The sequence below is a fragment of the Lates calcarifer genome, unplaced genomic scaffold, assembly GCF_001640805.2.
Source record: "Lates calcarifer isolate ASB-BC8 unplaced genomic scaffold, TLL_Latcal_v3 _unitig_5786_quiver_433, whole genome shotgun sequence".
Classification (NCBI taxonomy): Eukaryota; Metazoa; Chordata; class Actinopteri; family Centropomidae; genus Lates; species Lates calcarifer.
This window is the reverse complement of record NW_026117727.1, coordinates 391,013-417,932: the sequence shown is the minus strand read 5'-3', so window position 1 is coordinate 417,932 and position 26,920 is coordinate 391,013. Positions and strand designations below refer to the sequence as shown.

General features: G+C 40.2%; 1 protein-coding gene across 1 annotated transcript; it reads left to right on the top strand.

Moving 5' to 3' along the window:
* Nucleotides 1–89: 89 nt before the first annotated feature.
* On the top strand, nt 90–25,294 carry rab3gap1 (RAB3 GTPase activating protein subunit 1). The gene is given in 27 exon segments (XM_051069083.1): nt 90–232; nt 1,416–1,537; nt 1,679–1,734; nt 2,983–3,061; nt 3,175–3,307; nt 3,512–3,590; nt 4,209–4,299; nt 4,301–4,329; nt 5,451–5,616; nt 6,697–6,796; nt 7,562–7,643; nt 8,936–9,004; nt 9,777–9,850; nt 10,345–10,437; nt 10,689–10,861; nt 11,599–11,706; nt 12,104–12,276; nt 12,536–12,588; nt 13,479–13,843; nt 14,815–14,952; nt 15,447–15,674; nt 15,882–15,978; nt 16,253–16,356; nt 17,021–17,136; nt 17,567–17,669; nt 18,916–18,939; nt 23,631–25,294. Coding segments are annotated over 26 exon segments (2,985 nt in total). The 5' UTR covers nt 90–232; nt 1,416–1,519; the 3' UTR covers nt 23,865–25,294.
* The last annotated feature ends 1,626 nt before the right edge of the window (nt 25,295–26,920 follow it).

Here is a 26,920-nt window from a genome sequence, read left to right as displayed (position 1 = left end):
GATTGGTATGAAGACGTTCACTTGACTCAAGTATTTTGAAACATCTTGAACACTCAAAATTCCCTTTTTCTGTAAACACTACATTCACACTTGTTTTCGTTTTCCTCCGGTCCAAAACCAAATCCAAGTTCCGAACTGAGGACTGTGCTCAGTATGTTTTAGTTATCTGGTTCCACTGAATCCAACAACCACAGCCTCGTTATGCGGTCATACGAGAGTGGTTGTCAACTCGGTAAGTTAACCCAGAACATCCCGGGCACGCTCATGTGAGAGACGAAGTACAACAGCACCGTCAGAACCGAGACACACTCTCACCAGCAGGTTAGCTCGCTGATAACGATGTCATATTCAGCTGGGTGTAAACAATACGATCACATGACTAGAACAGAAAAGAAACACTGGAAACAATTTCAAATTATTGATGTCAGCCTGAGGATATACTGTAAATAAATACAGGGGTTGATATCAAGTATGAGTAAGTATTTTTGCTCTTTGTCTGATGACGATCAACTGTTATGAATATGCAGATTTCAAAAATGTCAGATTGTTTCTGCTGCCAGAGCAGAGAAGTAGCTAATGTCCGATTAGGTCAATCATTTATAATCAAGTGTAATATTTGTGTACATCATTTTTTCTGGAAAATGACATCAGAGGAGAAAAGTGGAGTCATTTTCTCAACCCAATTAATCCACGCCCACTTCCGTATGACGAAAGCCTCAATGGCAACGTTCCTATGGAAACTGGTACACGCGAATCCTCATTTAAATGGGCGTATACGGAAATAGGCGTGGTTTCATCTGAACCGGATCGGAAAACTATATGTTCCAACCTTTATTTATACCGTCTATGGTTCCAACCCATACCCAGTTCGAGGACCAAACTGTGGCAATGTTTAATTCAAATAATTTCTAAGTCATTGTGGGATGAGAGCGATGGCCAGCCAGCCGTGCTGAGGCTTTGAAAGAAGCAGGAAAACAGCAATATACGTTCAGAATAAATGATAAAATAAGGTACACGTTGCAGTTGACAGAAAGAACGCATTCACATCTATATCACTTTTGATTTTCAGGGAAGACAAATTTAATGAATCAAATCAAAAGAAATACCTCTCATCTTTCAGTTATTATATGAAAACACTGTTCTTTGGACACCACAAAAATTGCCAAGCCAGACAGTCACTCAATGGCAGATGCTGATAAGCATTTTGAGTAATTAAAAAAAAGTCTTGACCAAAATCACACAATTAAACAGGTGCTTTACACAAAATTGTTTTAGCCTGAACGCATTCTCATAGAAGAATGTGTTAATTATTACAGGTATTTTAAGTGTAGCTATGAGCCTAAATGTAATGTTTATTTAGTGATTATTTCATAACTTTCTAAGAATACGCTTGATATGACGTTTTTGAACACTAGGGGGCGGCGACGCGCAGTGTCCGGAGTGCCGACCGGAAACAGAAAAAAGAGTGAAGCTGTAGGACGTGGAAGTAGAAGAAGAACGACGTAAACAGGACATAAACATGGCTGCCGACAGTGATGTGAGTTTCTTCCATGGATGTATTTAGGTTTTTTTTAGTTAAACGTTTCAGTGCAGGAGAGCAGCGTAGCTGTATAACTGCGAATCTCAGAACAACAGAACTGAATTATGTTCTACTTAAACCTGTCCCTGTCTCTTTCAGCCCGAGTCAGAGGTGTTTGAGATCACCGACTTCACAACCGCGTCAGAGTGGGAACGGTAGGCGACGTTATCATCACTCTTCAGGCTGTACCTTATGACAGTTATTATTGAGAGTAATAACACACGCACATACAGTCAAAGTAAGCCTACCATTTATCGGTTTAACGTCGCGTTGTAATAAAACGTGTCATGTTATTTTGGCATTTTCGCAATGCTATGTGCCAAACATTTCGAGGTAAAGTTATCACTGTATGTAACAAATGCCTAGTTCTTCATCGAAAATCCCGCTTAAGTAAAGTAATCAATATTATCAACAATATGTACTTAAAGAATCAAAAGTAGAAATACTGGATGTACAGTATAATGTAATTATATATGACCTTATTGGATTGTTAATGTGTTTAGTGTCATTTTACTGTTGTAGCTGATTTAGTTGGTTAATCTACTTTGGTACAGTTAGTCTTTAGTCCAAGTCCAGAAGTTCCCTACCCTGTCTGGCCCCCTCCCAATATAAATCTTTTTGACCTTTGCTTTTCTGTGAATTAATGGCTTGTTTTACCCTTTTGGGCCTTAGACAGAAGGGAAATGTTGGTATTATTTTATCTATTATCAGGTGGGACAGTTTGTTTCACATTTAGTAGAATAGCACATTAGCATATGCTTCTAATTTCTCAGTTATGTGTCTCAGTTATAAAAAAGTGATTGAATTGGAACAAAACTCACTGCTAACAAGGCCTCTTGCCCACATGAGTGCTTGTACTTTATTGCATACCATCGCTTAGTTAAACTGGTGTGCATCGTCTCTGATACAGTTGCAGTTCAGAGACAGTTCTTAACAGTTCAAAACCTTAGGCTTACAGTGACATAAAAATGATGTGTTCATGTCTCTTGTCCAGTGTTGTTGTCCTGAACAGAAGTCAGTTATCAGTAGGGCTGAATGACATGCATAAAAAAAATATTATTTGTGTTTTTTCATTAATATTATTATTATTTATTTTTGAATTTCATTTCACAGAAAAAAGTATAAAAATGATAATGATGTTATTTTTGTTTGGGTCTGTACCAAACAAGCAACATCTGGAGAGTATGCTTTGTAGGCTGGGGCAACTCTGCAACACTACAATGCTTCATTTCTAATTGTATGTTCTTACACATGTTACTCTTATTAAATAGCACTTGGTCATATTGTGATTTTGATAATATCATATCAAAGTTAGCAGCAGGGACTGGTTGGACATATGACCCTATTAGTACCATATTATGGCATGTACTAATGACAGCAGAACTCACTTTATCGACTTGCAGGTTTGTGTCCAGGGTGGAGGAAGTGCTAAATGACTGGAAGCTGATTGGGAAGTCTCCAGGAAAGTTGTCCCTAGAGAAGGTATTCTGCTCTTATGAAGCCTTAAATATTCAGCTGAATAACACCAGTGAGCGGTATGTTACCAGTAGGCTTCTCACCTGTGCTTTGTTGTCATGTCGATTATTTGACCTCAGGGTGAATACACCACTGGCACCTGGGGGGAGAAGTCTCAGGATATAAATTTTGCTGACTTTAAGTTCTTCATAACTCACTACTTTCTGAAACAAGAATGTGAGAAGGACGATGAGAAGGACAAGCTCGAGGAAGGTATGGTCATAACTGAATGTGCCATAATAAATAGGTTAAGTGATGTTGCTAATAGCAATATTTTAGCGTTTGTGTTTTAACTTAATGTTTGAATGTAATATTAATTGAATGTTAACAGGTAAAAGAGTACACTCAGGTAGCTGAATATATCCCTCCAACAATTGTTTGTTTGACACAGCCCTCATTTACTTCCTCTCTGTCCAGATGCCTTCCCCTTGGCAATGCAGGACCTTCTCTGTATGAACAATGATTTCCCTCCTCGAGCCCATTGCCTGGTTAGATGGTGAGTTCAGTTATTTGTTACGTTTTTATGAAAAGATAACCCATGTTACCCTGTGTCACGGCCAGCTCCAAAAACATTACAAATAATTTGAGGTGACACAAAGAGTTAAAGCAACAAAACGTCTAAAAATGTCAGAAGGTGTGGCAGTCAGTCAGTCAGACAGTTGTGTTGGTGTTTATGCATGAATGATACTAGAATACTAGAGTGGGGTGTTGGATGGTGAAAGGAAAGACAAAGACCAGAACGGGGAGCATAGGGGGTGGATTTTCCACTTTCTGTTACAACCTGATCCCTTTTTGGCCTTTTGGTTTTTGAGTTATTATTTATCTAGTATTCCTTGTGTATCTAGTGGTTTCAGGCTCCCGTTTCTTTGGAAATTATTTTCCTGTTTCCCCAGTATTTTTCCTGCTTATTTCTTTTTGCCTTTGTTGGTTTTTGAATTGACACCAACCTTCATTTGAGGTATGTACATATTGTATTGAGCTAATGCCTACTATGAATAAATACTTGAGAGATACAGACAGGTTGTGAAAACAGACCAGGACAGAGTGATGGCAAAGCAGATAAAAATATGATGCTGATGTGTATGCTCTGCTCTAACTGTGTGTGTGGTGGCAGGTACGGTATACGAGAGTTTGTGGTCATCTCCCCTGGAGCCAACTGCGAGGCAATCATCAGTGAGTCCAAATGCAATCTGCTCCTCAGCTCCTGTCTCCATTGCTCTGGCCAACAGTGGCTGGTGAGTCACATTCATCATTCAAGCAGTGGCTTTACCACATGGCTCTTGTCTCGTAAATGCTCACCAGCTATTTTGTGTCACATGTAGTATGTGCAGCAGCATAGAGTGCTAAAGGGTTGAGTGAAATAGAATATAAAAAAATAAGATGATGTCATAAGATAAGAAAAGATAAACTTTATTATCCTGAATGCAATTTGTTTTGGGTCTAAGTGCTGGATACGGCTGCATACAGATAAAACATACATTAACACATACGCATGAATGTAAAAAACAAACAGTGCATAACTGCACATTTCACATTAAAACATACTTATAACTTGAGTACTGTAAGATGTCATGACCTCCTGGACACGGCAGAGACTGCATGAGGAAAATTGCCCCTCCTTGTGGTTTAAATAATAAAAACAATAAGTTGCGTCTAAAGTGAGAGATTCACCTGTTTGATTGCACATATCTTAGAATGGAGAATTTGTGAGAGAATAGGGACAGGAGGACATTGCATAAAGCAGATTCCATATAAAAATATAAATTGGTATTAGTAATACAATAGTAGTAGCAATAGTAATGACAGTTAAAGTAGCGATTACAAGTAACAGTAATACTAGAAGCAGCACTAATTCTAGCAGCAGGTGTTGAGTGGAGTTGTAGGAGCAGCAGGAGACTTGTCATCACAGATCAGACTCTACAGCTCCAGAGGAAGAAATACCTGCAGAAAGAGACAGAAGAGGAGAGAGAGATGGAAGAGCACAGAACTACAGGAAAGGGGAGATATCACATGTATGACATCAACAACTGGAAGTTGCTTCTGTAGGAATACGCTTGTATGAAAATGTTTAGGTATGTTTAGGTTGTTGATTTTTGAAGGGAAAAGAGTTAAATGTAATCCCTGCAGCAAACAGACATTAGAAAATGAACCTCTCTTAAATGGGTAATGCACTGTTACTGTTTATTCTCTCAACTTAAAAAGTAGAAAAATATTACAATTCAGTCATTGCAGCATGTGCAAAAGTTTGGACACCCTAAATCAGTAAAGAAATGTGAGTTACCACGGCACCATAAATCTGCAGGGACACTGCATTTTTTATAGTAATGCTGTTTCCTCTTTATCTGTCTGCATTCAGTCAGGTGCCCATGTTTGTTCAGATCCAGCAGAAGTGGAGACGGATGTACGCTGGAGAGTGCCAGGGACCAGGTTTGCGCACTGACTTTGAGATAGTCCACCTCCGCAAAGTGCCAAGTCAGTACAACCACCTGTCTGGTCTGCTTGACATCTTCAAGTCCAAGATAGTAAGTGCTATGGAAAAAATCTGCTGTATCATCCAACTCTAACTTGGTCAAATGCTCAGTTATCCTCTCTCTCTCTCTCTCTCTCTCTCTCTCTCTGTGTTTTGTGCTCCCTAACTGAAGGATTATGTGTGAACAGACAGGAATTTATATCTTTACAATTAGATGTTATATGATTGACTGAGATCACTTAAAAAAACAGGCTTGGTTTTCACCACAAACTGACCTCACCAGAGGTCCACAAAATTCAATTGATATTCTAATTAGGGAAATTCTGCAGCCTGCGAAAGAGTTGCTCCAGCACAGGCAGAGTAGAGAGCAGGAGGAGAGCCTGAAGTTGATCACTTAGAACTTGAGAACAGAGGACCTGTGGTTTGTTACCGTCCAGGTCCACGACTGTATTGAGACATTTTTGTTCTTGTGATATTGTGAAATTTACGATACCTTTAAATCCCTTACTATGCTTTAATAGTTTTGGCTCCTGATAGGTAGGCTCAGGAGATTTCTGAAGGTGACTTTGTTAAGGATGGTGTTTAAGTATCCAAGTACAGACCTGCTCCTTGTCGAGCCAATAAGGACTGGGCCATGTTTGACCATGTTGTACTTTCTAAATGTTACCACCCTGAAGGCATCACTAAGTCATTGTTAAGAGGTCACATGGGTGTGAGGAACATCCCTGAATTATATAAGCAGAGATGAAAAGACGTTTTATCATATTTTCCATGTTTGTCAGGAGCTTTTTGCTCATACTATGATAACTATAAGACAGGACAAGTCAGAAATCGAACCAGTGACCTTCAGATTAGTGGGCGACCCTCTGTCTATACCAGAGGCCTTCCTAATGTGTACATAATACTGCTGCTCAGTGGAAGAAGCACTGAGCGTCTTCTAGTGCTCCATATTCAACCCTTTAAGATCAGGCTTTAGCATTAATGTTGGCTGTGAAACACTGTGAGGTTCATGTCACCATTCAGATGATAATCCACTAACTTTGCAGGCCAAGTTATAGCATGATAATATTTGAGTGTTCAGAACCACACAACAGCTTATTTTGTTTGTTTGTTTGTTTGTTTGTTTTCTCAGGGTTGTACCCTGTCCCCTCTGCCTCCAATCAACATTGCTATCCGTTTTACCTACATTCTCCAAGACTGGCAACAGTATTCATGGCCACAGCAGCCTCCAGGTATGCACACACACACAACACAAGACTGATCATATACTGTTAGTTTCACAGTGAGGCTGTCATGGTATCAAATCACAACAATACAATATTGTGGCTAAAAATATTTTAGCAGCAGTAATATTGTGAAATCATTCTGATATTGAAATTATCATCAACAAATAATGACAGAAACTGCCACACACTGATGTGTTAACTCCAGATATTTCTTAAAAATGTAGAATATTCAGACACATTTCCACATACAGGTGTTGTTTGTATGAACTTTAGAGAGTGGATAGCTACACGTGGCAGCCATGGCAGTTTTGTTTTTCATGAAACAAGCCTTAGTTTTGATTTGATTTTGAAGCCATTTACTACTTTTCACTTCAAAAACCAAAAAAATCTAATTTGATCAGAGGTGCCCAAACCTTTGCATATGATTGTCTGTGCCAGTGTTTACTGAAGTACTTCACGAAATGACTTTGAGGACAACGGGCAGTAAATATTGGATGTGTTCCCTCTTTATTTAACAGTTTACAACAAAACTGATCACATGCCTGTGCAATGTCACTAACACATTAGACACTACTGACACTGGAAATTACACCAGGTAGCAAATAAAGAGTGATGTCAGACACTGGCTTTGTCTCAAATCTCAGCCATTGATTATTGTAGCTCATTCAGATGTGTCATGGCCTTCCTGGCTAGCAAACTGTTTTCCTCCTGTTGTATATATTTTATATATATATATGTGTGTGTGTGTGTGTTTCTCTTTCTTTTGGTCAGACTTTGACACGCTCCTTGGGGGTGAGGTCGGGGGGGTAGAGTTTGGAAAGCTTCCTTTTGGAGCCTGTGAGGAGCCAATCAGGTAAATTTGTCTTTTATAACATATGGCCATAGGAAGCATTGAAAGTGTGAAAAATGTGATTTTTTTTTTTAAACAGAGATAGGTAGATGTCATTTCCTGTATTTTTGTGCCTTTTTACTGGCATAAGAAAAATTCTGGGTACATTTTGTAATTTCATCCAGAGGAAGCTAAAAGCTAAAAGAAATTGATTTGATGACTAATTCAGAGCCATCTTTAATAATAACCACTCATGTTTTAAACTGGAGAATGTTGTATGCTGTATGTTGCAGCTTCTGTTAAATGGATTTCTGTAATGTTATCAAATCAGTGAGTGAAGTGGAGAGGGCAGTTATGATACATCAAGATAGTTATTTACAGTATAGCACACAGGAAGGGGGATGTAGTGTTATCAGAGTTGTTACTGGACAGATACAAATACTGTCCTGTAGGGTTTTGGTTTAAATAAAGGTTGATGATGTGGACTTCCTGACATTCTGCCTAGGAAAGGGCGAGTCCTAATCCCATTCAGACATCCTTCACCTCATATTATGCACAAATGAACCCATGCATGTGAGGTCTTTTCAGAGTTAATTATCTTTAGTGATAGAAATCAACGCCACGTTCATTGTGACTGTAAAGTTGGGACCTAGTTTATACACAGCTCATTGTCCTGTTGTATCGGTCAACTTCTCCTGAGCTTCAGCTAGTGGACAGTTAACCTGACATTATCCTGTAATATACCTTGGTAAACTACTACTTCTTTCTTCTTTTTTCTTTTTTGATGATGATGGCAAACTGCCCAGGGTCAGAGACAGCAAAGCCCCAAATCATGATGTCTGACTGTGGACTGAATATTTTAAGTTTTAAGTTTATATTGTAAGTCTTTCCAGCTTTATGCACATCAGCGATTCTTGATCGTAGGTCTTCTGAAATCTCTTTTTTGCGAGGCATGGTTCACGTCAGCAGATGTGCCTTGTGAACAGCGAACTCAAGATGTTTGAGTATTCAAGTCAGAGTAGCTCTAACCCACAGCTCCTAAACTTATTTCACTGACTGGACTCCAGGTTTGCTAATATCTGATTCCAATTTTTGACGTCCTTAGAGGTTCACAGACTTTTTCCAACCAAACTGAATGGTTGAATGAATGACGTAATCAGTATGGAAGAACAATTAATGGTGTTTTATTAGTTTGTTCATTACTGGAACTTAAATGAAGAGTTGATCACATTTTATGAACCAATAACAAATGCACTGTTAAACAAGAAATCTTTTAACCCAGTTATGTATTATGCATCTTTCGTTTGCTGTTGCAGTGAACTTCATCTTGCAACCACTTGGCCTCACCTGACAGAGGGCATCGTTGTGGATAATGAAGTCTACAGGTGAGCGTGTCTAGACTGTCTCAAACTCCCACTGCAACAACATGCATTTCATATTGTTTACTAGATAAATATCTAAGAAAATGTCAACTGACTCATTATCAGTCTCACTTTGCAAGGTTAATGAACACTACAGCAGTATATGATGACCATAATGCTATTAGGTCTGACCTGATGTTTTCTCAAAACAATTTTTATGTCTACTTAATTATTAGGAGCAAAGAAATTATTGGAGCAAACCTTCAACCAAAAATAAAGTCCAACTAAAATGACATTTATTCAATTACATCTTGGACTGCTACAATATACAGACATGTCTTGTGAAACATATGGCACATTCCCAAAATATCCAAAACTGAGATTTTTTGTTTTGTTTTCATGACCGCACCCCTGTCTGTGCTACTAGTCATAGCCATTGTTTTCTGGTTTGTGAAGTGATGTGATTAGAATCTATCTACATTTGATACTTCAGGGACACATGGGATGTTAGGCCTTGATTTTCTGAATGAGTAATCAACATGCCCTGTAGAAAAACTGCACTTCTGATGTCAGTTTGCAAGCTAAACAGCTAATTAGCCAGTCAGCTTTAGCACATGACATTTCCATCATTGTTTTTGTTTGTTTGTTTGTTTCAACAATTAAACAACAGATGTTCATATTTGTGATTTCAGTTGGACTGTTTTGTTGTAGGGGGTTTATTAATCTTGACAGAAATGTGAACCAGCAACAGGCTGTGCGATTTAACCATATATGCTCTGTGCGTGTGACTCGGCAGTGACCTCGATCCCCTCCAGGCTCCTCACTGGTCAGTTCGAGTCAGGACAGCTGAAAACCCTCAGTGTTTGCTGGGTAAGATAAATCCCTTGGTGTTCAGTATGTATTTCTAAACTCAGTATCTGCACTTATGAAAAGTGAAAAAATAAGGTACTGAGATGATAGTTTCACCTGTTTTCTCTCAGCAACACACCATCTGTCATGTTTTTGTATCTCCTTCCTTCCCATTTAACTTTCTTCACGTCTTTTTCCTTTGTCGTCTGCCCTCTTACAGACTCCTCTTTCTTGAGGTTGGGGAACCTCAGCTCTTTACCGTGACAATATGGAGCCTCATTTAACTGTTGTTTGACATTTCTTTGCAGAAAAGCATAACAAGTGAAATGTTACTAATGAGATGCATATTACCCTAAAAAGAAAACAGTTGTATGTTTTTTGTGTGCATCTGTGGAAACGGTACCTTTAGCAAGATAAAACAGGAATTCAGTCATTTTCTTTGAGTGTCCTCCACAGCTGTGTGGGGCAGTGTAGTCAGTGTATAAGATCTGACCCGTTTTTTCCTTCTCATGCAGGTGATTTACTGATGGAGTTCTTTAAGCTCTGCTCTAAGAAGGAGTCTACAGAGGAGATTCTGGGAAGAAGACTGGCTGAGGATGAGAGCAAAGGTCAGGTTACTGACTGTACTACCACTGGTGTGGATGATATACAGTAGCTTCTAACACATGGAGCGTACTGCCTCTTTTACTGGTGTTTGTGAAATGTTTGCACAGAGCCTCCTATTACGCATCTCCACAACTCTAAATACTGTTGTTGTCTTAGAGGTGCAATATACAAATAAATCATTTACCCAGTGTAAAATATTAGATAGTAATTACCTACTGTGATTGTAAATAACTGCTGTCCCCCCCCCCCGTAGAAAACAGTGACATCAGCTCTGCTTTATCCAAGCTGACAGAGCCAGCAGCAACGGTGCCGATCTCCAAACTATCCGTCTCTAACATGATGCACAGCGCACGAAAGCACATCCGACGACACAGACGCATCGACGAGTCACCACTTAACACTGATGTACTCAACTCTGTTCTTCTGGTAAGGGTTGTTTGTACTGACTGCTTTATAGAGGTTTCATTTTTACAGTAAACAAATATGACTCTGGAAACTACAGGTGGAAACATTCTTTGTCAAGAGAAACAAAAGTAAGAAGTGCCTGAAAAATAAATCAGACAATAAACGAAGTCCAATGTGCAAAATGAGTTTAAAATGAAAGAAATTACAGATTATGTTTCACACAAGTACACTGCTTTGTTTTCCCCTCTGTCTCTAAACTGTAAGGATTTAAACAAACAGGGAGCAGCATATTTCAAACCATGATCCTTTTTCAGCTCATCACAGCAAACCTCATGCTGGACAGAAATGGCTGCAGCATAGCATCTCGGAACTTGAATGCCTTGGTGAATTGTCCTTCATTGGTACTTTTGTGCATTTTTTGTAGTACAAAAAACACAAGTCAGACTGGATACAGTGGAGTGATGATCTGTGTGTTAGATGTCAATTTAAAACAGCAGCTGAATACAGCAGGGGTTAAGATAAAAGCCTGGTGGCAGGTTGACGGGGGTTGGGAGTTCGTCGTTGGATAAACTGGAAATATCTATGCTAAATGTCTATTTAGTACAAAGGCAGGGTAAGGCTTGGTTAGATTAATATTCAGTATGAATGATGCGCAAGAGATATGGACACTGATGAATTATCTTTATGTAAATGTGTAACTGAATTGCACTTTTACAGTTCAGTGTTTTATTTGTGTTTTTTATTCTTGTGTGTCTCAGTATCTCTTCCCAGATGCTGCTGTGGAGAAGTCATCAGAGAGCAGCAAGAATAGAACTGCACAGGCAAACTCTGGTGGGAAAGCTGAGCAAGATAAAAACTCTGACTATGTAAGTTTCTCCATTTACCGCTCAAACACTGTGGATGCCTCCAGGTGACATCTAGGTTTCAATCAAGTCAGTCCAGCTGCATGTTTTGAATAAGGTACACAGAGTATACATGTTCAGACAGTGCAGAAGCATGAAAAAATAACACATGTAGAATTACAAACTGCAGACACAGGGAAAATATTTCACCAAAACACTTAAATGGCAATAACAACACACCACGGGAAACAGCTGTTGCTAGGTCTTCAGGACAACTTCCCCATGTACATGTTCAGTCAACATAATGTCCATTACATACAGTATATAAATGTGAGTCCTGTTCTGTTCAACATTTCCATAGACAATATTGTACATCATCAGCATGTTCATCATTCTCCCTCCTTTCTATCCATACATCCAGAACCTTTTCCTCCAGCTAAAGTCAGCACCCATCGACAGTCTGACCTATCGTCTGGCACTGTGTGTGTGTTTGGTAAACTACAATCACGGTGGGCTGCGGGCCGTCGCCCACCTCTGGCAGGAGTTTGTCCTAGAGTTGCGCTACCGCTGGGAAAACAACTACCTCATTTATGGGTGGGTACAACACACACCTGGACTGCTCTTGGCTTAAGGGCTAGAGGCATAGCACCGTACCTTTAGTTTAGCATTTTGAAATCTGCATGTCAAAGGACAAAATTACAACTGCCTTGTCCAACTTGGAGAACACTGTGCATTTTGTATTATTTGAAGCACTAGTTGAAGCAGTTCAACAAGTAGTTTGTGCAGTTGGTACTAATACAATCATGTGCACGCATATTCATCTTATCTTCACCTTATGCCCCTTCATCTGCAGACTGGCCAGTGGACCTCCTGATCTTCGCTGTTGTCTTTTGCATCAGAAGCTGCCAGGTAACCTGGTAACGTGTGTTTGAACCATGAAGTGATTCAGAAATTTATAAGACAAATAAATCAGTGGTTGTGGCTGTTCTCAATGAGGAAACATGACAGAAGGAGAATAAACAGGCAATTCTTTTTCAGTGACTGGATATATTGAGTTTGGAACAATGAGTGTATATATTCATAATGACAGAGAAATAAAGCAGGCAGAGCTTTTGTTGTTTGTTTATTGTTGACTATACCTAGACCTGCATTGACAGGTCAATATCAAAGCGTGCAGTTCAATCAGGAGATAACAAGCATTACTTTAGAAGTATCCTAATTCATATGTCTAATCATTTCCAAACATTCAGTGTTTTGTTTGTAGTTTTCCCCGTAGAAATGAATGGACAGAATGTTCAGAGGCTGAAGTGGGTGTGTTAAGCTGCTGGTACCATCCCCATGGCAACCTCAGCTGGAGCAGGCTATACACAACTGATAGACATTTAGTCATTTAGTCATCACACATGTAAATGACATTTCTGTCACACTATTTCTCTGGAATTGAATAGATTTTCACTATGAAAAGCACAAGTGTAGTTAATTTGTTGAGAGAAGGTTTCAGATCATGGCACAGGACTTTCATCCATGTCAACTGAACGGGTGAATGAATGGATATCCAGCAAAGTGTATTACATAAATGTGTGCACTTATAAACGTTACAAAATACATACAATTGAACCTTTTAACTCACTGCTGTTTTTTTAGCAGCGGCACCATCCCTGCTTAATAATGGTCGTGTCTTGTCTGAATAAAGCCTGAAGGAACATTGTCTGAATGACCACAAGCCTTCATTTTAACAGAGATGAAGACAACAATGTTAATGATTCCATGGCTGAAAAGGGCTTATGTTCCTGCACAGATGCTGAACTGCTGCATTGAGAGGAAGAGGGCCAGAGACGAAGCTCGCAAGGTGCTGGAGGGAAGCAGAGAGACAGAGCACAAGACGTCTGGCTCCGGCCAGAACAGCTGTCCCTCACCAGAGTCTGCAACAGGAACAGCAACTGCGTCGACTTCAGCGAGGGAGGTGTCTCCAGGGAAATCGTGGGACTCTTGGAGTGACAGTGAGGATGAGTTTTTTGAGTGCCTGAGTGACCAGGGGGAGGTAGAAGCTCCACATACTGAGGGAGAAAAGAATGGCAGTAAAGCAGAGGGCAGGCTGCACCCCTATAACAACATGACTCTGCTCAACTCTACGGAGCCTCTCTACGTCCCTGTCACACAGGTCAGACCTTTCTCCTTCTGTCTCTGTATTTTTCACCCACACATTCACACACATATTCATGAAGTCTTTTATTCATTCATTTATTATCCGTTAAGGGTTGTGAGGGAGGCTGGAGCCAATCCCAGCTGACATTTGGCGAGAGACAGGGTACACCCTGGACAGAACACCAGTCCATCACAGGGCCAAACTACCATTCACACTCACATTCACACCTACAGGCAGTCCCCAATTAAGCTGCATGTCTTTGGACTGTGGGAGGAAGCCAGAGAACCCAGAGAGAACCCACACAGGACACAGAGAGAACATGTGAAGTCCACACAGAAAAGCCCCGGGTCAAACTCGGAACCGTTCTTGCTGTGAGGCGACAGTGCTAACCACTGCAGCTGAAGTCTTTTAGTTAAATTAAATATGAATCAGTTATTTATAAATGCAGGTGTAATACGTACAGTAGCACCAATTCTTTCTATATTGCACAGTATACTGTATCTTATAATCATTTATTTCAAGTATAACATATACCGTAATTTCCGAACTATAAGCCGCTACTTTTTTCACACGCTTTGAACCTTGCGGCTTAAACAATGATGCATAGATTTTTACGGGCTAACGAGCTTCATGCCGCAAAAACATTTAGACACCTGCGACTTATAGACAAGTGCGGCCTGTATATCTACCTTTTTTTTCTCCAATATTTTTATTTATAGTTTTGAATAGAAAAAAGACAAAACACTGAGGCGGTCAACAGACAGAGGAACAATATCCGCCCCCCAAAAACATACTTTTTTTTTTCTTTTTAAATTTAGTGGGTGTAGCTTATATTCAGGTGCGCTCAATAGTCTGGAAGTTACGGTAGATGGTTTTGGAAGGAACCAAAAACACCTGTGCAAATATAACTGTAGGTACCTGTAAAATGACATTAGTGACTGGGACATAGTGAAATTGATGCCACTGTATGTGTGTTTGATATTCAGGAACCTGCGCCCATGACAGAGGATCTGTTAGAGGAGCAGTCTGAAGTACTGGCCAAACTGGGAACATCAGCTGAAGGTACCCACCTGCGTGCCCGGATGCAGAGCGCCTGTCTACTCTCTGACATGGAGTCCTTTAAGGTGAGACAGGCAGACGTACACTTGTTTAATCAAACCCCTGCTTCTCCCGTCCTCATGTGGACGTGTCCTAAAGCAAGGAAATGAAGCCCTGCTTTGCTTCTGATGTGTGTTTATGTGGAGGGAAATTGTAGGCCGCTTTGGACAAGTGTCGAGTAAATTCATGTCATGTAATAGAAATGTTATATAATAATATTGGCCCTAAGTAATAAAAAAACTGCAGCTTTGTGTGTGTTTTCCAGCTGATTTGACACATTTTGCTCCAGATTCATATAGTATTTATCAAGCAGATGCAGTAGGCTGGACTGTTTGAAGTGTGTGTGTCTCTCACTGCATATGCATTTAAAAGAGGATCATGCAAATAACAGAAGACATATTAACAGAGGTTTATTATGTCTTCATAGAATCTGTTTTTTCCAGCTCCTGCTAAATATTCATTACATGGCTCTTGATAAAATGATCCTTGATCTCAAAGAAATTCCGATGTCTCTCCACAGGCAGCCAACCCAGGCTGTGTTCTGGAGGACTTTGTGCGCTGGTATTCACCCAGAGATTACATAGAAGAGGAGGTGGTCGACGAGAAGGGAAACAAAGTGGTGAAAGGCGAGCTTAGTGCCAGGATGAAGATCCCAGGCAACATGTGGGTGGAGGCATGGGAGACGGCCAGGGTTACACCTGCACGCCGCCAGAGACGACTTTTCGACGACACTAAGGAGGCTGAGAAGGTAATTTTCTGTAGAGCTGGATGATACGCCTACAGCTGACATCAAAAGTCACTGACTGATCTGTGTTTATCAGTGTGGTCAAAAGCTTTGCCTTTGAGGATATACGTATAAATAAACCTAAAAGAAAGACCATCTTGCCTGCAGGTCACGTAGGTAGAAGGCAGATGACTTAGGGAAACTAAACCTGGGTGTTGACCATCTTTTTAGGTTCTGCACTATTTGGCAATGCAGAAACCTGCAGACCTGACCCGCCATCTCCTGCCATGCATACTCCATGCTGCTATTCTGAAGCTGAAGGAGGAAGGTAAGTCACCATTGTTTTGTCAAAGATTTGTTATGATATCATTACAACATATGAGCTGTCAGTAACATTACTAGCAGACCACCACATTATTATCAAGACCAACACATGATGATAAAAAAAGTTGTATTTCCATGTTTCTATAAATGACTAAATTGGACTGTCAACACAGTTCAACACAGGTCTCAGTTCTCATTCTGTATTCTCCCAACGTAAATCAAACACTTGTTTGCTGTTACTCTTCTCTCCTGTCTCCTCTTGATCCCCTCTCTAACAGAATCGGTAGAAGACATTCCATCCATCAAAAAAACCATTCAGCAGGCTGCATCTCAAGCCAGCAAGCTGCTGCACCCCCACAACTACGACTACAAGAAGTTAGAGGTCAGTGACAGGCCAGGCTGAAAATTAACTGTACAAACCGCTCAACACATCTCTATTGGTCTTGCACATGGGTGTGGCTTGATAGCGCCCACTACACATTTCACCTACATGTACAAAAATTCGTAGGCATATGTAACATTGCAAGACTTACAAAAATGCCTGTCTTCAGGCAAGGACCCCTATCAAACATGACATTTGGGGCAGATTGGATATATAATGTATATGTGACTTAGAGCAACTTCCTGTTTCATGGCGAAGCATTGAAATTCATCATGCCGCCACAGACCTATCTGATTAATTCTCTAGGAGGAATTAATTGAAGTACAACTGCACCAAAATTGCACAGTAAATTCAGAATGGCGGCCTTCCTGGTGGGTTTTGGGTATGGGAGGCTTTTTTGTAGTTTGTGGGATTTTATGTGTGCCTTCCAAATTTTGCACATGTAGGTGAAACCTACCATGGGGGTGCCTTCGTTCAAATTATCCAAGGGCTTTTATTTTGGCGAATTCACACTGGTTGGTGCTCAGGCCCTAATAATCTAACATACAGACTCTTTCTCTCACTCAACAGACTTATTAAAGAGTGAAGTTGAAGCATACTTCATGTGAAGTTCCTTCACTTCCTGTTCTGACAGTATTTGTGTGTGACCTTTCTCTGTCTGTAGGATTTCATTAACCAGTTGATGGCCATGGAAACAGTTATCACCCAAGCTCGCTCGCTCAAGGCCAAGTTTGCCATTAGTGAGGGTGACAAGGGAGAGGACACAGGTGACCTAGAGAAGTAAGTCTCATATAGTTTTATCTGAGCAGCATTTTAGCAGAGGAACTGACCATTTCGAGCAAATGGTTATAGACTGTAGTTTGGCTGAAAAGGAGGAGGAGGGTGGGGTGGTGGAGGGAACTACACAGGCTCTACACCTGTGTGAAAAGTATTGGATCTTTCTATTCAGCTGAGCTGCACAGCTGTGAATGAACCACCTCATGCTAGACAGCTAATGACTAATGACTCATGAATGAACTACAGCCATGCTCCATGTGTACAAATCAGTTGCACTGACCTGTGTGCTAGGATTAATGATGGCGCTGAAAGCTGGACCAGTCTATTGAAAACAGGACTCTACTGTCACCAGTTAACTGCCCACTGTGACCAGACATTTTACTGACTCCACCAGTGCCAGCTGGAATCACCTTTGTATATTTGGTTTCTCCAGGTTCGTGAGCTCCCTGTTGGAAGAACCAGAGGTAGTAGTGATCGGAGCTGGCCAGGGGCCGGCTGGCAGCATCATCCACAGGCTGTTTGTCAACGCTCAGAGGGTAACTAGCCTCTCTCTTGCTTCCTATGATGTTATTCACCAGTGGGTATCTCATTATATTGTTATAGTAGCTTAGTATATCTTACCATGAGGAAAAATAGATCTTGTAATTTACAGTATGTTTTTCTATGAGGATGATTTCGTTTTAAGTTTGTTTAAAACTGGACACTAGTGATTCAAACCTGTTGCTTCAGCGGATCATTATCTCTGCTTGATGTCCATCTATCTGTCAGTCAGTGTTTTTGTGGCATCACCCCACTGACCACTTTGAAGTTGTAGGACTGAGACTTTTATAGGCCTCATCTAGAACAATGGTGGACCATTTATTGTGGAGCAATCTGAAGTATAAATTCATTTCCCATTTATATAAGACATATCTACAGTGATGCAATGATCTGATACTGAATCAACTTTCTAGAACAACTGAATCAGTATTTGAAGTTGTCACTGCTAAAAAGTACAAGTACAAATTAAACACACATACACATCATTTTACAGTATCTGTAACAGCACTGCATTTTGCTCATGATTATATTGCACATGCACACATGCACAAACCCTCTGTAGGCTGTTGAATGGAGAACATGGAATCTTCCACTCATCACTTCCACAACACCTCCCGTTCATTTATGTGCCCTCACACGTGTTAAATAATTACTGTAATGTCAGCCAGTGTTCAGAATTAGACTGTTCCACTGTGAAAGTATCTCTCAATATTATTCTCACACTTTAATTTGAGGCAATATAATAAAAGACCATAATATTGCATTTCACCAGTAATTTGGCCTCGGTCATCAGCTGTACCTCAGAGTTTTAAACTGCCAACTGAGTGTATGTCTTTATTAAAAGTGAGGTTATAATTTGTAAATGCTGTGGACCCTTCTAAACTAGTGCTACTAAACATCACATAACTAATGTTTATGAAATTATATGAGAGCAACTTGGCAATAACACATCCAAGTTAAAGCTAAATATATAGTATTAACACTCCTCCTTTATTTTTAGCAGATTTGGGCTGCCACACAGTCAAACAAAGGGGAGACAGTGTTCTCTGACTAGAGTAGTGATGCTTCCACTCCAATGTTTCTAGTGGGAACTTTGCTTTACAGTATATGTGTGTGTGAAAGCTTTGAAGCAGTTCCTCAGAGCCTCTTGAAACACAAATATGTGCTTTTTCTTTTTTGTTGTACATTTCCTCCATTGGACCGTGTTTTTGTGTTGTCTCTTTCCCTGCTGCTTGCGTCAAGCTGGCTGACTTCACCAGTGATGAGGTAACCATGAGCAATGAGACTTTTCCTCCTAACTACCAGTATACCCCTGTGTCTCTACTGTTCTTCACTGACAATCCAACTACAGACACACACACACAGAAATACATCAGTTAGTGTATATATAAATGGGCTCCAGAAGGCTGTATGCACTACAAGGAACCATATTAATGAACTATATGAATTTATTAGTGACACATCTGGTTTACATTCTGTATTGTTGTATATTATGTGCTGCTTCAGAGTGTAGGGTGTCTGTGAGTTCTACAGTCTTAGTTGCAGATGCCTGTTATTTAAATGGGTAGTTTAGTTAAGAGTAAGATCTCTTAAATCTTCAATAATCAATGCTTTAATATTAATGAGAAAATGACTAATGTGATTTAAAGGGTGATGAACCCATAGAGAACTATCCCCAACTCTGCAGTTACACTCAGCTTTACAGAACATTTTAGTGTCTTTAACCTTGTTTTTACTGCTTGTAAACTCCACTTTCATCAACCTCATTTTCAGCAACAGCAGGCAACTGCTTTCAGTGAAACAGCTGTGCGTTAAATCCCACTGTACACAAAAAACTGTGATAGCTAAAGATCCAAATATTTCTCTCTGGAGTTAGGGGAGACAACAGGGGAACACAAAAACTACTGCAAACAAATGTTTCTGTTGCTCTGTGTTTGCTGGATGTGTAAATACAATCTGAATATATTTGCTTTAACAGCTCAACAGCTTTTAAAAAAAATCGGACTAAAACGTGTCCACAGGCAGACACTGTAAACACCTCTGTGGAAGTTGACTCTATAGTAGGTGCCTCCAGGACCACAGTTTGCCATGATGAGGGACATTCACACACACACAAACCCACAAAGTGAAAACAGTACCAGCCACGCTGTCGCAGCTGGTAAGAAGTTTTGTGTTGGACCATACTGTTTATTGAACATGCAACCAAATATACAGAACTAGCCTGTATGCCCACTCATTAGGAATAGAAACCCTGCAACCAAATCCAAATCAAATCAGTGGATTCCATAGATGAGATCACTTGAAGTACTTTCTTAATGACAGATAAGGCTCTTTCTAACAAATCTTAACACAAGTGTATTGTATCTTCATTTCCTCTCATATTTCTCTGATGTGACCTGCTTTGACAGCAGGGTATTTTTGGTGACATGGAGGTTTGCACAGCCAAATATTATATCTGTGGTAACTTTAGTCTTGTTGTCCCTGTTTTGCACATAGAGAACGCTGGTGTTTGTTTCTTTGTAGCTCCAGCTCAGCTACTTTGTGTCCTGGCACCCCTGATAACACACCCCATTCCCAATGAATAGTTACATTTATCCATGAAGTACATAGGCGCGAATCACTGAAAGTCACTACATGTTGTCTTTCCTCCCTTTACTGTCCTCAGGGGAGGACGGTAAGGAGATCTGAGGATTCATTCCCGTATTAGTATATATATATATATCCAGCTTCCCTTTTCCCCTCCCTCTCTGGGGGAGTCAGGACTGGGGGAAGAGTTTCTTCTTTAGTGTCCACCTCAGACTCACTGCATTCCACTGATTATTTTACCTGCACACTGATGACCTTGCTGTAATAACTTTTTTTTCCTTTGTATGTGATTGTGCATGTAAAAAGAAAATCTACAGTTTATTGCTCACTGGCTTTTATTTTCATAGCACAGACCCTGGCCATGATAATCCACTGATGGCCAGAGCTATGAAAATAAAATTCAAGTTGTAATAAACCATAGTTTCCTCATAGCCCGTACGTCTCAAAGTATTCTGTAACTGCAGATTTCTGATCACTGTCTGCAAAGTCACATCTTTGTCACATATCACGTCTATAGAAGAAACAGCAGGTTTCAACATATTACTGATTCACACATATTATAGTAACAGTGGAAGGATGATGGTAGAGGTCTTCACAGGTCCCAAATGTTGAACCCAGTCTTAAATCAACAAGGTGAAAACCTACTTGAATCTGACATGCATTAATTAATGTACAAAAAAAGAAAACCCAGCCCCAGGTTAGTGCAGCATTACTGGTGAGCCTAAGCTCACAGCAGTACCTGTCCTGCCAGACATGCATTCACATGAAGACAGTAATGAGAAATCCTGGATAAACCTCTACTACACCTCTGATTGTGTATGTAGAAAAATACTGTTAATACCCACATGAATCAGTTGCCTATGAACTTTGATGTGAACAAGATGTGACATTACAGTGAGCCAAGTGTGCATGTAACCAAATCCACCTTTCTGGTTCCTGGAAGCATCAGTTTAGGACACTTCCGTGATGTAAATCCTAGGGGTGTAACGATGCACCGTGGCACGATGAATCGCGATTCGGAAAACATGACGATATGCATCGTGATGCTGAAAAAATGTATCGCAATGTCACTGATGAAGCGAGTGGCCATGTCCTGTGTGAGTGATCGCACCGTGTGCTGTACAAAATAACACTGACTTGGAGTGAATAGATCTGAACTACAATTCTCTAATCTTCTCACAGCCTCTGACAATGAAACAGCATCTGGCTGCTTCAGGTTCTGTTCAGTCAGACGTCTGTACACAGCTCGCTTTCCTACTGACCACTAATCAGCTGACTGAGTGACCGTGGAGTTGATCCCTCTCTCATTCTTATTCCTCTCTGAATTATTCTCTCTGACAGTGAATATTATTCAGAGCTCATCATTAAGGCCTGTTGTAATGAATGGGAACATAGTCCTACAATTTAAGACAAGACTCAGTTTTAAATCTGAAGTTTCAGGGGAAAAAATATTCCCTTATCTTACAGCCAATATGGTATCCTTTCTTTTGCACTGCAGGCTGCTGAATAAGAAAGACTTTATTTTTACATGTCAACTGGAATTTAGTTTATATTGAGGAAAACACTGTAATAAACAGTCAGCAAATTGAGAAATAGATTATATTCAGTTTGAGAAGGAATCAATAAGAACTCTAAGATCTTAGTTTGCTTCATTAGGTAAATATATCTTGAGATGTGTCGGGAGTGTATTGAACTGTATTGAGCATTGAGTATTGAAGAGTTGTGAGTTTATTGAATCGTTACACCCCTAGTAAATTCTGTACCATGGTGGACTCCTCTAGTAGAATTCAGCAGCCTGGCGCACCAGTTAGACTGTTGGAACATTTTGTGTCATGGTTACACCTTTTGTGATACTTTATTTCAACATAAAGAAACAATTTCAAATCCAAAGTTCACCAGTGTTAAACATCCATCAAAAAGCAACTGAACAAGAACTTTGGCATTCAAGATAATCAGCTCACATGATGATTGATATATTCTGTCAATATGACATGTGGTGTCTTGCTAGCTACAGTAAATGTCCAGACCACTCAGAGTTAAGTGAGAAGCTGTGCATTAATCTCTGTGCATCAGTGTCAGGATGGTGAGCACAGCTTTTCCTCATGATTAAACATGTTTGTGCTGCTGCAGCCTTTGCAATAATCCGATAGTGTTCAGTTTAGACTTGTGCCATGTTATGTTTGATATGGGAACATCACCAGGTCTGATCTACAGACAGGTGACAAATCCAAGGAAAAATCAACATCAAGTGTCTTTATGAGGTGTTGGGCCACCTTGTGCTGCCTTAACAGCTTCACTGTGCCTTGGCGTGCTTGTCTGAAAGGGATTTTATTTTTTCCCTGAGTTCTCTGTGAATTAGATCATCATTTGATCTGATTATTTTAGTTTAGTGAAATGAAATCCCTTTGCTGAAGATACTTAAAAAACATTAACTGTCTACATTCATCTGATTTCTTCAAATTACATCAGAATATTTTTACAGGTCTTTTATACTCATAATTTAAAAGGTAGGATATACCTACATCTGCTCTTCTTAGTTACAGATAACAATTACCCCATGTAGGACTACAGTATATTGATGCAGTTAATTGAGTTCTTTAAGATACATCCATACATCATACAATACTTTGTAAATATTTTTAGCTTGAATAGGATGGTATTTTGCCCAACCCAGTGTACTCTTTGCTCCCGTGTTGGATACTGCAGAGGAACCACATCCAATTCTGGTACCAGCATCAGAGCCACAGGTGCCTCCAGCAGGTTTACTATCTAACTGCTTACTTATTCAGTCAAGATCTTGTCTATGTGTCCACAACGGTTTCTGTCAGAGTTTAATTTATCCTCTCCATAGCTTGCACAGTAGCCTCACACCCTGGCTATTTCATGTTCCACAGTACACCTTAGCTTGTGTCACTGGACGCATACAGGTAGCCAAACCTTTCTTAGCTCCTTCAATTACAGCAAAAACTCCATAGAAACTCGCCAGAAAATAAGATTTCAAGTTGCTTATTTCCTCTTTAGCATTGCATAGCAAAAAACTTTCTAGAAGGTACATACACTGCCTTACATACACTGCAAAAGAGCACCACATGTGTATTAATATTCCGCAGAAAATAGTCCTAAATAAAGGACAGACTAACATATTGTTGGCTCTGGTAGTTTCATTTATTTGATGGATAAGAAACATATCAAATAAACTTAGCCTTTGAATTTCTCACTTGTGAAAATGTAAATTTGAACAACACCATATGTGTTTTTAGTTTTAACTGGTGCATCAGGCTGCAGTTTTTCAAACGACATACAGACCTCTTTGGCATCTTCTCTACTTTTTGAAGTTCTGATTCATAACTCTACTTTCTCTTCACCCTCAGGCTGCCCTCCTGTCACCACTGGATGAAGACTTAGGGCATGACAGGAAGCAGACCGGGGGAAGCAACAAAGTGCCTGACTTCCCTTTTCCAGCAGGCCGGGAGATTCTGTTGCGTACGTGTGTCCCTCGTCCTGCGCCGTACTCCAAAGCTCTGCCTCAGCGGCTCTTCTGTGTGTTGATGAGGGAGGAGTTCAGGCTGGCAGGGGCCTTCTCTTCAGACACTTCGTTCTTCTAAGTTTAGACGGCTTTGCACAGTATTTCATCTGAAACCATGTTCCATTTGCTGATATACACCGATCAGCCATAACATTATGAAAACTGGTGGATGAAATGGATAGCATTGATCATCTTGTTATAACACAATGTTCTGCTGATGAACCTTTGGTCCTCACATTCATTTGGATGTTACTTTGTCATGTACCACCCACCTAAATATTGTCACAAACCAATCACACATCCCTCCAATGGCAACAACACTCCCCAATGTCAGGGGCCTCCCCCAGCAGGATGATGCTCCCACCACACCACAAAAACTGCTCAGAAATGTCTCCAGGAACACGACAAAGACCCAAGGTGTTGTCCAAATGAACGTCAGGACCAAAGGTTCCTCAGCAGAACATTGTGTTAGAATGAGATCATCATTGTTATTCACTTCATCTACCAGTGGTCATAATGTTATGGCTGATCGGTGTATAATTCACACCTTGGAACCAGAAGACCAGTCAAGGTGGCACATTAACTACATTCAGTGTCTGTTAACTAAATCACGTGTAGTCATGGCCTTAGAAATCAGCGCTGGGGAGCTACAGAACCATTTCACAAAATAGTCCTTCATTTTCCTGTCACAACTAATTCTTTGTACATATCTCAAATTAAAATCTCTTCGCTGTGTCATGGCAGCCACTTGGTTCTTCTCCTTTATGTTAGTTTTGCTGTAATCTCCTTGTTTACTGACAACATGCCAGGTGGTAACCTAACATTAAACACACACCCCTTTTTCCACCAACATGGAATGGGTTCCATCCCATGTACCTAACAAGAAGTTGGTTCCCAGCTGGAATCAAAAAAAGAGCAGGTGGTCATATTCTGCAGGTTGGATGGCATGAGAGAAATCGTAGGAAGAATAGAGTGTGCAGTTGTCTGTCAATGTGATCCACCGTTGTGCATTTTACAATGCTCTCCATTAACGATGATTACAGTGGTTTCACTCAAAACTGGAGGAAACACGAGCTGGTTTGTTGAATCGGACTAATATTCCAAGAATCCTGAACAGAGTCAGTCCAAGAACTGAATTTGGTGTAAGAAGGGGGTAACAGTAAGGGTTTACTGGTCCCACTTGATGATGATGTGCTGATGGTATTTCAGCTGGTTTATAGGCTGAAGCTGAAGCTGATTCCTGAAATGAGAGCACTTTGCACAGGAGTCATTTTTTGATCATACACAAGTGCAATCACACATAAGCGAGTATATCCTGCTCTGACGTACAATTACATATTGGATTTTTACTTATCATAGCAGAAGCCAGTGTAATTACAAGTTTGCATTCATTTTAAAGAAAACGTGTTAACAGATGGTTTGTGTTGACTGATGTAACAAGTGATGGGAGTCACCTGTGTATGTAGGTAATGTTAAATGTTTAATCTAAAATAAACACTGTTCTCCCGACCCTGTCAGTGCTTCTTTTTTGGCCACGTGCATCAGCGAACACTGTCTTAAGCAGGTGGGATGGTGGCAGCATCTGCAACACTACTGTTCAGTCAGACCACCTGTGAAACCATGTTGAGTTTTAGGCCCTTAGTAGAATTTTAGAGCTGTGTATCCAATGAGTGGGTCCCCATGTTGTTTTCTCACGCACACACGAGGACATGTATGCACATGTGGGTGATGCAATACACAGTCCTGCCAAAGGTTGTCACAGAATTCCTCTGTTCGAACATTTTGGTTAATGTAAAAGAAAGCACTGGCTCTGATGCCAGCATTTTTATTTCATTATCATGTTAAACTTTATGAATATTGAATGAATATTTGTAGGCAGAAGTTCTAATGGGCTGTACACAGTGCCTTTAGTCCACCTCTGCTATCTGATGTCTTTGCTATGCGCCCCTTCAGGAAGTACTCATGTGGACTGATGAATCACACATGCATCCTCTGGCGGACGGAAATCAGTTTTTGGCAGCCAATCACTTTTGAGCACAACACCTTAATTGAGCAGCCTACATCTACTTTGAGATACTGCAGCTTTTACATCTATAGAAACATGAGTCATTTTGTGAACATGTCTAGGACACGTTTCTAGTTTTGAACACTTTATTGTTTCACTTAAATATGCTCATATGCTGCTCCTTCTGCTGTATTTAATCAAACTGCCACAAACTAACAGAAATGGCGTTATTCCGGTGTGATTTTAACTTTATAAAATTGCGCCTAGACACAGCTGCACTCATAAGGAGCAGACAGGTGTGGGAGGAGCAGTCAGCAAAGTTCTTTATATTAAATATGAGCCTGAGCTGTGTTTTTCTGCCCTGACGTCGCCATGTTGATTGGATGAAACCTCTCAGGGTGAGGTATGACGGTGAGAGCGCACGTGCCGGCAAAACGGACCTGAAGGTTCCATGGTTGCCATGGCTTTTTATTAGGCGCATCGTTCAGAATTGAACCTCTTTCAAACACAAACAAACTCCAGACAGTCAGAAAAACTTTTGGCTTTCGGCTTTGCACTGGATTTTCTTTGAAAAAAAGACAATTACTTGGAGAAAGACAGGATTCCTTCGAGAAAGAGACTTCCAATAAGGACTTCCCATCGCACCCCAGCACCTACCTGACAGCTACTGTCACCGAGACGAGTTTTCCCTGGAAAAAGTGAGATTTAAAAAAATGTAAACCCATGTTGACATTGACTGCTAATATTGGCAATATTTTCAACTATCAAATGGGCCTGACTTTGACTGTATTTACTAAAGTTTGCACAAAGAAACCAAAAGCTAATTTCTTGGTTTGTTTTACGGTCTCCCTCAACCACCTTGAACTGTTAGCATGCTAAGAAGTAGCCTACGGAAAAAATAACGTTTGCATATCTTCTAACGTACGCCATAAGTAATACATGTACTGACAATAGCTTTTAATTCTTAAATATTTTTGATGTATTTTACACAGAACGGCACACAGATATTATTCAGTTTTATGTCACCACGTCCCAAACCAATACACACGGTTAACAGAGAGTGTGAACTGTTGATATGTGCCGACTTGATGAACCGTTTACATTTATTTAATAATTGATTAATCGATTAG